This window comes from Colletotrichum lupini, chromosome 9 (assembly GCF_023278565.1).
Source record: "Colletotrichum lupini chromosome 9, complete sequence".
Taxonomy (NCBI): domain Eukaryota; kingdom Fungi; phylum Ascomycota; class Sordariomycetes; order Glomerellales; family Glomerellaceae; genus Colletotrichum; species Colletotrichum lupini.
The window spans coordinates 3884360-3897080 of NC_064682.1; the positions used below are offsets into that span (position 1 = coordinate 3884360).

General features: G+C 33.6%; 2 protein-coding genes across 2 annotated transcripts; both read right to left on the reverse strand.

Annotated features, from left to right (window-relative positions):
* Positions 1-9574: 9574 nt before the first annotated feature.
* Positions 9575-9820, reverse strand: CLUP02_16981 (uncharacterized protein; the record flags this gene model as incomplete). The annotated part of the gene is made up of 1 exon (XM_049295898.1): positions 9575-9820. One exon carries the CDS (start codon positions 9818-9820, stop codon positions 9575-9577), a length of 246 nt encoding a protein of 81 aa, XP_049153045.1.
* Positions 9821-10097: 277 nt separating this feature from the next.
* Positions 10098-11434, reverse strand: CLUP02_16982 (uncharacterized protein; the record flags this gene model as incomplete). The annotated part of the gene is made up of 3 exons (XM_049295899.1): positions 10098-10708; positions 10794-10978; positions 11127-11434. 3 exons carry the CDS (start codon positions 11432-11434, stop codon positions 10098-10100), a joined length of 1104 nt encoding a protein of 367 aa, XP_049153046.1.
* Positions 11435-12721: the final 1287 nt, after the last annotated feature.

Consider the following 12721-nt stretch of genomic DNA (forward strand, 5'->3'; position numbering starts at 1 on the left):
AAATATAAGCCTTTAGAATTTTATTACTAATAAATTTACTACGGACCTCGCGTTTAGAATAGGTTATTTCTTATTAAGTACTATATAGTAGTACTTATATACCCGGCCTACTTCTATTCTATTTCTAAGTTATGCTTTTTAATATAATACCGAGACCGACTACTAAGAAGTAAGTAATTAGGTCCCCCGCTTATTAAGAATAGTTTATAATAGGTCGGGCTCCGTACTACTTATTTAACTAAATAGAACGTCCGTACTTAATCCGAGAGTTTATACTACTTTTTTATATAAACGCATAAGAACCCTACTATTACTACTTACTACCTTCTTATTTAAAATATAAGTCTTCGTATAGCCCTATTCTTAGCTTAATATTACTTTTTTAAAATTATACTATTTAAGTAGCGACTTTATTAAAAGTCTTACTGTTTATTTATAAAATACCCGAGTTAACTAGTCTTATTACTTAGTACTAAACCTAGCGCTTATTTACTACTTATAGGTCGAGCGAGTACCCGTAAGGGGCTTTTTATACTACTTACTAAATTACCTTCGGAGCTATACTCTAGCTACCTACGCCCTCTTTACTTCTTAGCTAAGAGGCTTAACCCCTAAGTAGCCTTTATCTAACTTTTTTATAATAAACCCTTATCTAGCCTACTACCCTAAAGGACTTATTAATCTATTTACTACTTATTAAAAATAAATTATTATCTTAGCTACTATTCTATAGTATACCTAACTACTTAAACCTACTAATAATCTTTTAATAATTCTTAATAATATAGTTATTCTTCTCTTACTTATTACCCTTTTATTATATTCTATTTTATACTATGCGTATTATAAGCCCTTATATAACTCCTTATAAACGAGTTATTAATAAGTTCCGTACTCTTTATATAATATTTCTAAACTAAAAATATACTTAGCTACGTATATTACTATTCTTTTATAATAACGCTTAATAAGCTTAATTTATTAAAGTAGCTAATATAACTAAAGGCCCCGGATCCCGATAGTATTACTAAACTAGTATGTCGGATAGGGAGAAAATGCTATCGGGGCACGACTATTAAGCAGGGGTTAATAGAATGTGTTAATAAAAATGAGGAATAAGTAGCTATCGGGATATACTAACTATTTTTATAGTAGATTAAAGACCCCGTATGCCGGTATATTCTTAGTAAACTTAGTTATACTTATAGGAGACCGTAATATCCCTAAAGTATAGTATAATAATTATTATAATAAGTATATTAGTATAGGCTTAATAAATAAATTATATTATACCTCGTGCGTATATCCTCTAACTCGGCTATTATCTAAAACACTTTAAGAAGGTTTTAAAAAGCTAAATAAAGGAACTATATAGCGCACAAAATCTATAGGGCTAATTATACTATTTAATACGGTTAAAAGAATTATAAATACCCTAACGGTATAAAGACTAAGCTACCCTACTGAAATATACGGGCTACTCCTAGATAGTTATATATAGGAGTAAATACGCACTATATTAATCGTATATAAGATAGATATATAAAGCCTAGGGCTTAAGGAAATTATAATATACCTATTTCCCCTAGCCGTACTAAGCGCTTTTTATAGTTTTTTATATAACTAACTCCTATGTAATATAGGGAAGGGACGTATTAATAAAATAGTAGTACGTTAAATTATTAGTTCTTTTAAATACCGAGATTAACTTAAATAGATCCCGATCCGAAATATTTAGAATTAATACTAGTATGCCCTAAGGATCGCCCTTATTACCGATAGCCTACCTTACTTATTACTAACGCCTACTACTTCTATTAAAGAGGACGATAAACGATAAAATAAATTATATTACTATATAGTAATTCTTAAAGGCTCTAGCGCTAGAGAATTAAAGCGCTTTTAAAAAGATACATCTTTTAGATTATACTAAATAAACGTAAAGTAATTAGTAAAATAGTCTAATTTAAATAGACTAATACCCTAAGGTAATATATAATTAAGTAATAACTATATAAAGCTAAGTATTAGAGGAGACTAAAGTAGTTAGAACTATTATATAAGGAACTAGATATTAAAAGGGCCTAAACGTATTTATATATAAATAAGTAAAGAGCTATTAAATAGACTTAGTAGCTACTAAGGATAGATAAGGCTAGAGAGTAATATAAAAACTTTAGAAATAGCTAGTTAAGGCTTTATATTAAGGACTCTAGGTATTATAAATTAATAACTAGAGCGCGTTAGTAGCTATCTAAACCCCGCTATTCGGGGGTAGTTATTAATATAAAGGCGGCTAATTAGATAAACTAGTTTTTAAATACGTAGCGTGCCTTACTCGAACCTCGTAAAGACTAATTAACCTTATTATAGCTTTTATTAAGTAGTAGTTAGATAGGTAGGGGTTATTCTATATATATTAATAAGTATAACAAATAAATAGCTATAAAAAGAAACCCTATATTTATATAGTAAGTATATAATCCCCTTATATAAGGATACCCTTACTAGCCTTATTTATATTTCTAGTTAAGCATAAGTTAGATCGCTTAGGGCAAAATAAGTACCGTAACGAATATCCTAGGGTAGTCTAATATCTTCGAACCCCAAAAAGTACTTTCTTCTACCTATCTATAATAATAACTTAGAAATTATTTACTCTAGCTTTTTATTAACCTTAGAAAACGATAGTGGACTAAGTAGTATATATATATAAATAAAATAAGGTTTAGTATTAGTAGTCGAGCCTCTTAGTATAATAATAAAGCCGTTAGGTACTATAGTAAAGTAAAGCTTATAGCGACGCTATAAAGTTAGTAAGCGGTATAAAAGATCCCTAGTATTTACTACTCTAGTTAGTAAGTAGTAAGTAAGCCCAAAGAGAAGTACTAGGTAATAGAGCGAATATTATTTAAGTAAGCGGTAAGATAAGCTATGAATTATTTTTTCGTAAGTATAAGATCTAGTAAGTAGTTAGATAATTACTATCGAAAATAAATATAAGTATTCTAGTTACGGCAGGCGGTGCGTCTTAATATCCTTATTAATTCTTTCGTATTTTAAAGCTTTCGTAAGCTTATTTAATAACATACTTATTTAGTCTTAATACTAGCTAGTAAATATAGACGACTATTTTTAAAGACTCTTAGCTTAATTATAAGTTATTTTAAATATAGCGCACGCTATCTACTACTTATAATAACGTTTACGAATTATAGCGGGCGGATATTGTAAGAGTTTTAGAATAACTAGAAGAATAATAAAGAGGCAAAACCTAGATTTAATTTAATAATTTAGCTTCGTACTATAATAAACTTATAATGTTTATATACTTCGACCTTAGAATCGGCGAGAAAACTCGCGGTAAATACCCTTTTACGAAAGGTTTTCTTCTTTTTTTAAGTAGCATAAAAGTCGATCTTCGGTTTTTAAGAAGCGCGGTTTATGCCTCCTCGGTAACCGTAAAAGGCCCGCTTTAAGTAGTAAAGGACTTAAAAGCTAGAGAACTTATAGTAGGTTTTAGTATTAATAGTAAATACTCGTATCTTTAAATTATATTAAAATAGTTACTTTTTTAGCCTTAATAACGCGCTTAAAAATAAGGTTAGCTAACGGTACGTTAAGTACGGAAAATTCGTTAAAGGTTATAAAAATATTCTTATATAATACGTTCTCTAATTATAGAGGGCTTACGCTACTAATCTCTTTTATATACTTTGTAATTTACTATAACTATTTTTTTAATTTGAGTATATAATTCGACATTCTTTATAATTTATAAAACCGTTTAGATACTCTTATATCCTAAAAAGAATTCTTATATAAATAGGTATTACGTCGTTTATAACCGAGCTAGCCGGACGATTCTAAGTAATAGTTCTGCTTACTAAATAGTCTATCTTTATTTAGAGATATATCTAGGCGTTTATTAACATTATTTTTTACGTCGGACTTAATCTCCGTATAGTTATTAATAAGAGCCTTAACCCTATAGGACTAGTAAAGAGTAGGAGTTAAGCAAACTAGAGATAGAAAAGATAAGATCGAAGGGGTTAGAAATAGAGGAGCTATTAAGGAGATTAAAACTACGTTTTTAAAATCGTCGATCCTTTAAAGCATAGTTAATAATACTTAACTAATTAAAGAGGGTTTAGTAACGGACTTAGGCTTAGCCTCGGCTATTAAGCTACTTAAATATTAGTTAATAACGGAGACTCTTATAGTTTTAAGGGTAGTTTAGCTAGGGACGGGTCGATTAATATTAATAAGCATAACGCTATATCTTCTCTACTTAGATAGTATTAAAATAGATAGTAATAATGCCCAAAATATCGAGCTATTTTTAATAAACTGTATTATAAAGCTAGATATTCTAAAAATAACTATAATATTACCGGAGCTCTATAGGGTTTACTTATTACTAGTCCTAAGTAACTAATAAGATTTTAGCTAGGCTAGAAGGGCGCTCTTTGATAAACTACTTAATAAATCGATTTATTACTCCTATTTAGAAAGGGAGGTAGCGTTCTCGCTCTACGTTTTTAAAGTTATTTCTAATATAAATGCGGCGTAATTATTAATTTACCTAGAGCTAGTTATATAAGGTTTAATTTTACTAATAAAGCCTAACTCTAATAATAAGTTATCTAAAGCTTTAGTAAGCATAAGGGGTTAAAAAGCTATAATATTTAGTATTCTAATTAGAGAGTAGGCTATTAATATCCTAGTTACTATGCTCTTAACTATCGTATTTAATATTATAAGCTTATTAACCGGGATAGAAGAAAGTTTATTAAGTCCGACGTTACTAAAAATATTACTAAAAGTACTATTTTTATTTTTAAGGATATTACCGACTAGTCCTATACGGACTTCGGAAGTAAAATTAATAGGGTCGATAGTAGGGCTTGTTACTCTATAAAACGTGCTAGATATAGTCGCAGATTATATCGGGACTTCCCTTATAACAAAGAGACGTTTATTAATATTTCGGTTTTTTTTATTTTTAGATACTCGGTAATTAACTACTAGTATCGGTAGTTAATAAAAGCAGATATTATCTAAGTTAATTAATATAACTAGAGAGAATTTAGTAGATTATAAGTATAGATAGTAAAATAAAAAGTATGCTTAGAGCGGAATTTAAAGACGTCTTCTTTTTATAATATATTTATATATCCTAGCCGGTATATAGGGTTATTTATTTTAGTAAAGTTAGCTTATCCGTTAGAGTATTAATAATCTTTTGCGATTCCGTAAAGGGGATCCGAGGTCGTACTTACCGCTTCTTTGGCCCCTCTTAACTTTAGCTTATTATTCCCTAGCCTACTGACCGAGAGTACTAAATATAAAAATATAATTTAAAATTTAAGCTTCCTCTTATAATCCTTCGTAAGACTCGGAGTCGCCGACTAGTAGCATAATTATATAACTCTCGCTTAGCGAGAGAAGTAAGTATAAAGATCTAAAAAGGGGATATCTTTACATAGGCCGTACTCTTTTTAATTTAAGCGGCATACTTAAAAAAATATAGTAGCCGAAGTATAGTATAAAGTATATATAAAGAAAGCCTAAAGCGTTAAGGAACTGGATATATATAATATGCGGTTATTAATATATCCCTAAGACCTATAATTAGTATATTATACCGAATAGGAGATATATTTAAAAGGGTTAATAAAGGTTAGGTAGGGCGTGCTAGTAGCCGAATAGGGGCAGTAATTACGGCTGCTTAAGCAGTATTAGGAGGCTTTATATTCGATTATTTATATCGTTATATAATAGGTATTCGGGTTAATACGGATGTTATTAGCTTATTTAGGATACCGAGTTATTAAGATATTGCTATATACTTACCGAATGCTTGCTTACTATTCTCTATATACGCTTAGTATATAGTTTTAATTATTAAACGTATATAGCGAATCTAGACGAGTTAAGGTAAAGAGGGTATGCCTAGTTTAGCTATACTCTAAGATATATCTATAGCGAGAAGGGAAATAAGGAGTAACGAGACGAGGTTAAGTAATAAAGATAGTCGGTTTATTATACTAGTATCCGTATTCTAAATAGAAAGTAAACGGAGAGGCTAAGAAGTAGCGGTATAGTAGAAGAAGTTATAAATAGTACGAGGTAGTATTTTTATAAGCTAGCGTAATAAAGTATTTATAAGCGTAATTCGGTGGTATATAAGTATAGAGCGGCGAGGATGCTATACCTAAATAGGTATATTACTAGACTTAGAGCGGAATTAGCGACTTCTCTATTACTAAATAAAGTACTAACGATTATAAATCTTAATAATTTTATAAGTTTATTATTACTAAATCGAATACTTACCTCGCTAGTTTTAAAAATATTAAAAATAACTTCAGGTCGTTATTATTATAATACGAGGAGTTAAGGGTAGCCCGTAGTTAAGAATTCCGTAGCGCTAGTATTAGGTATAATACTTTAAAAATCCCTTAACGAGTACTTCTTATTTAATAAAAAAGAGGTCGCTAGTTCCGTAAGCTTAGTTAACTCGTTAATAAAAATAGTATTAATAAAGCTATGCTTTATTACCTAAGTAACGAGGATATTTATAAGGGTTCTATTACTAGCGGTAGTTATAAAATATATTATTAAGATCTAGACTTTATTTTCGTAATTATTTTTATAATTAAATTCGAGGTTATTAAAGTATTAGATTATAATATTATTATTCATATTATTATTAATAGGGGCGGTTCTTTTATAAAAAGTAAGGAACTATAAGTATAAGCTTAGTATAGATCTCTTATTTTTTTTTTACTATTTTTTATATTTTCTATATACTTAACGTCGCTCTTTTTTTAAGTACTTAGTTAATTAATAGCCGGTTTTATAATAAATAAAATACTTTTTATTAGTAGTACTGCGGCTGCGTTAGTTTTACTTATTAAATTAGGTCTTTTTATTAGAGTTACTATAAGTATAGTCGGTTTAATAAGTAGCGGGGACCTCTTTATTATAAGTACTATTTTAGAAATACTATTACTACTTATTATAATTATGCTCTCTTTTTATAATATTAATCGAGGTACTAAGTTAGTAATAAATATTGATAAATATAAGTACTAAGTTAAGTATAATAAGTTTATATTTTAATATACTACTTACGTAGTAAAAGAGTTAGTTATTTATATTAAAGATAGATCCCTAAGTAGCTAGTACTTCGTAAAGGATTATAATATAATTAATTAGTGCTTATAAAATTTATTAGTTCGACTTACCTAAGTTTTTATAAACTATAGAGTATTAGTAGAGGTTATAAAGCTTAGTAAAGTAGTTCTAATAGCTCGTAAATAGCTCGAAGTATTCCTAGGTCCTTTAATATACTACGTTAAACTAAGTAAGTTAGAAATATTACTAAGTTAGTTAAAATAGAAAGTTAACGCCCTTTTTTAAGTATATTTAGGAAAGTACCGGAATAGTATCGTTCGCTAATTCCTACTTATTAATATAGTACTTTAAAAATCTAAAGCTTTTTATTAAAAATATTATATTTCTTATTATTATACTTATTTTTATTATTATAGAACTTAGTAAGGTTAATTAATTAGTAAGTATTAGGTATAATATCGTTTTTAGTTTTTATATCGAAGTATAATATCTAATAGAATAGATTTTATTATTAAGTAATAATAACTTTATTTTTTAGTTCTTTTTCTTTTTCTTTTTAAAGAGGTAGTAAGTTAGTTAGTTAATAACGAGGCTAAAGTTAGAATTTTAATTATTAAAATTAAGTAAGTTAAAATTATATAGATGCCCTTACTATCTCTCTAGCTTGTTAAATAAAATTATTAATATTTATTAGCTATGAGAGTAGTAAATAGAAAAAGTAAGGATCGTAGTATAATATATTAAAGTATTTAGTACGGCTATAATAAGCTACGATTTTTTTAAAAGTCTAGGTAAGGAAGTATTAAATATTAAGAGCGCTAGCGATCTTTTTTACTATTTAACTACGATCTCTAATTATTAAATTAATATTATTATTTATAAAGAAGTTTCTTAGCTTTTTAAAAATCGTACTTTTTATTTTTAAAAAGTCCCCTACTTTTTAGCTTTAGAAGTCGGTTTTAAAGTCCTTTTATAGCTCCTCGCTTATTAAGCTATTTTAATAGTAATATCTTATTATATAGAAAATAAAGGTATTAAGCTTTTTATTGTTCGTAAGGGTAAGTATAATATTAAACAAGCCCTATTAAGTTAGGTTAATATAGTCTTATTAGCGAATTAAAATTAGATATAGTTCCGTAATTTAAGAGTATAAGTAGGCTAAAAGTAACATTAACTAATTATTAAACCCTTTTTATTTATTACTAAGGTTAGTAGTTATTATAATATATTTATAAAGTAAGTTATATAATAAAAGATTATTATAAGAAGTAATTGTTATATTATAATTATAGTATAACGTTAGTTAGGTTAAAAAGAGTAATAAGTTAGTTATAGTAATCGTTTTAATAATAGTAAGCGGGCTACTATTATTAGTTAGAAAATTCTACTTTTTTAACGAGGTATATAGATAAAAGGTTACTAAAGTTAATAAAAAGTCGTAAAAAGGGAAAAAAGGCTTTTTATAACCGTACTTCTAGTAGCACATAGAGGATTCCGTTAGTTACTAATTAATAATCCCTTTTAGTACTTTTTATACCTTATTTTATTAATTTAGTCTCGGAGCTTCCGTTAGGTTCAAAAGAAGTAGATTTATTAATAATATAAAATAGATCTCTATTATTATTATTATTAAGATCTTTTCTTTTCTTTAGTATTTTAAAATACTTCGTTATTAGTAAAAGATTTACTATTAACGTATTTATAATTCTAAAGGTCTTATTATTACTAAGCGCTAGTATATTAGTAATTATTAGATTAATTTCTTAGTAATTAATCTCCTCTCGCTTATTACTAATTTAAAGTAGCGCTTAGTTATAATATATTTAAAATAAATTCTTTTATAAATAGCTTAATTAAAAAAAAGTTAATAATAGTAATAAGGCTAATAAAAATAGTATTAATAATAGAAATAAGGTTAATAATAGTGATAAAATAATTAATCTTTTTATAATAATAATTTTAGTAAAAGAGATTATATATAATAGAGCGCACTCTTAACGGCCTATAATTAGTTAATTAGTCGTTAGCTAGTAGTAATAAAAGAGAGCTAAAGTAGTATAAACTAGGCCGCTTATTATTAATTAAATAAATAGAACTAAATTAATAAGTTAAAATAGCTAGTAAAGTAAGTTAAGACTATTTCTTTTATAGTTATATCCTTACTAACTTATAGTAGAAATATATATATAATTTAATTACTAATTAGTATTAGTATATATATAAGTAAGTTAGACCTTTCGGTTGCGACTAGGTTAATAGGTTAGTATAGGTCTATTACGTATGTATAGGAGGGGAAGATCGTGGGCAGAGCCCGCGGTCCCTTAGTAAGTATAGGTAGGTGGAAGGGTCCGTCTGCACGGGCCCAGACTGCCTACCTACCACCCCTACCTAACTACCTAATAGGGCCCCTTTTCTGCCTCGTAATCCAACACTAACTCAGAAGCCGGCCGAAAATACCGATCGGCCCACTGGACCCAATGCCCGACGCATTCTCTGCCAACCCCTTGATTTCGGTCAACTTGCGATGACCAAAATGAGGTTGAAAGAAAATATTCAGGTGCCTTCCACTTTTTTGAGATTGGTGGTTTGGAGTTGAGTAGAGCGTTGTTGTACTGAAGGGTTGAACCCTGGCGAGCGGTTCGTCTGATGTTTTCGGGATATAAGGGAGTCTGTGCATAGTGTTATGCGGGATGACGGGGCCATGCCTCCATTCTAGAAGGATACTAATAAGACATCTCCGACAGCAGCACCCTAGCGACACATCAGCCAAAGTTGTCAATCTCAAAGATGGTATGCTTGCTAACCATGGCCCGCCTTTGCGACCTGGAAGGAAGCAAGAAACTAATCCTCTGAAAGGGACACGAAGACGAAATCTGGAATCTTGAGCGTCATTATGTGTCTCAATTCGTGGTATTCTAGCTACTTAGGTTTTAAACAAAGAAAATTACGCTTCGTTAGTTCTTCAATATCCCATGCTGACTCGAGTGATTTGATGCACTCTCCAAATCATCAGGGAGATGCTCGTAGGGCCCGGCCTTGCGATCTGTGTCTTGCCTAAATTCCGACACAATCACCTCTTTTGTTTGCATAATTCCTTCCATGGGACCCAGCTTGCGTCGGGTGCTCATGGCATAAGCCTCCTCCTCTGCGTTTCCGCGCCGGACGGTGGACCGATGCGTAGAGACATTGGTCCCTCGACCGTAATAGTGCAGTCCCGATGTTCCGCCGTGAGATTTTGACGATGACTTTGCTTGCCTCCTCTTGTTCCACAATCCGTACAGTGTCGGCGCGTTGACCACGATCGCGGCGGTGAGCAGTTCGGTGCTAGCCCATGTCGTTCGGTTGATTTGACTGTCCTTGTTCGTAATGTTGATCGGAAGTCGAATGACGGTAATGGCGATGATGAAGACGCCGAGCGTGAAGAGGGCGTACAGCTGAATCTTGCGTTGCCATGGCGTCTTCAAGGAGAAGACCAGGGGAAGTGGTAGTACGAGTAGCATAAAGTCGGTGACGATGTTGAGGACACCGACGACGACGAGTTGCATTTGTGCCTTTGAGCATGCGCCTGCAAGGGTTGAGAGTCAATAATCAGAGTTCGTTCCATCCCATCGGCATGTCTTGCATGTTCGGAGAATTGGCTAGTCACGTACCTGGGTCAGGAACAACCTGCCAGTAGAGATGGAAGGGATTGCATTCGCTGAACGTCGTCACCTGGCAGGCGACGTAGGTGCAGAAGAAGATGATGGAAAATGACCAGATGGTGATCTTCTCGAAACGAAGATTCAATAACAGTCGACGATAGAGATCCAACAGGACGAGCTTCTGAAGCCAGAGGCTTGGGAGAATGTCAGTATGATTGATCGTAAAAGTCTAATAACCTTCCTGACTCAAACCGCTGCAGATTGTGACCAAACGGCCCAAAGGAGCGCTGAAGTCCAGGGTGGTTGAGGGTGCACGGTGAAGCAAATGGGGGCAGCACTGACTAGGAGTTGTAAAAGACCCGGTTCACAATGGACAGTTTGCTGCCGATCTCCCGCCTGTAGATCTCCTCGTCGGTAAACGTGTGATTCTTTCGATATGCCGCCGAGACGTTGTTCGTGCCCCAAGTCAAGACGACGTGGATGAGGCCGAGCCGCGTCAGAGCGCAGATAATGGCGGCGACTGTGAACCAGTCGCCCAGGTTGTATTCCTGTCTGGAGATGTGCACCTTTTTCCAGACCAGCCGAGCCACCATGATAATAAGAGCCAAGCAGCTAAAGAGCCAATGGATGAGTAGCGTCGGGTCGTCCATGGCCGGCGAGTGTCCGAGGCTCCGGGGGGTCGACGAGACGATGGGACGGGACGGAGACAAGACAAGACAAGAGACGAAAAAGAGAGACGACGGAAAAAAAGGAGCCTCTCGAGAAGAGGAGCGCAGATTCGGGGGCAGATCATGAACATTATTATCTTCTCGGTTTCACGTCTACGTACTCATCGCACTAAGGTAGGGGAGAATAGGGGGCCTTGCTAGCTTGATACGCAAAGTCTCCCGATCCCAGCTTGCCCGAGGTACTGACCTGCTGTGTGAAAGGACCATCATACCATTCTCAGAAATGTTTGCGGGCGTGACCAGTCTCTGGGGAGTCTGGGACCTTGCCAATGCTTGTAGAGCGGCCAGAGCCTTGCAGAGAAAAGAGAAAAAAGATGGTCCTAGATGAAAGGATCAGGGCTTGAGACCTCCGGAGTTTGGATGCTGCGAACCCCAACTTTCCCTGGTGGTGGTTCGGATGCACGTCGGCTGTCGAGGAATCTCCATAAGATGTGTGATTGCGATGATCCACCGTGGGGCTCTTCCTCGCAGCAGAGACGCAGCTTGTGCAGCACGTACTCTTTCGTCTGTGTGGTCTGTCGACTTCTAGAAGCCGAGGAGGGCCGATTTGCGAGAGCCTGAGAGGAGACGTCTGGAATCTTGACCCAGATTCGCCTGTGCCGCTGTGCCGCTGAAGATTTGCTGCAGGATTTAGAGATGCCGAGGGAACAGGTGGAGCGCCAAACGTCTTGCGTTGTAATTGTTCAGGTACATTCTGGACAGCCGATATTGATAGAAGTTTGTTTTGTTTGAGTTTGACAGCTTGACAGTGACAACTTTTTGTTTTTGCGCTCAGATGTTCTCAACGGCTACCAACGACGGGAGCGATTGCTTAGCCGATCGAATCCCAACTCAATACGGACGTTTGCTAGTCTCCTTCGACTGCTTTCAACAAACTTCACTGAACTGAGTCTAGCGGCGGCGGGCGGCGTTGAACTTTACGAGTTTCTCCCCGGCTGGGGGGTTTATCGGAGCAAAAAAGCTCACCGTGAAGAGAACGGGAATGGGCTGACCGTTGGTCCGCCGGCTACTAGCATCACAGCACTAGTAAGTGCCGCCACAGTCGTATTACCGTACACGTATAGTTCAATGGTCCCCCTCCTCCAGGATTCAAGGCCGGGTTAGACGGGCTTGGCAGCCTGTTGAAGGTCGTCCAGGATGATGGGATGTACCTACGGATAATGGATATTGTTGTGCAGACCCGATTTATTCAAGACCCAAAGATCACAA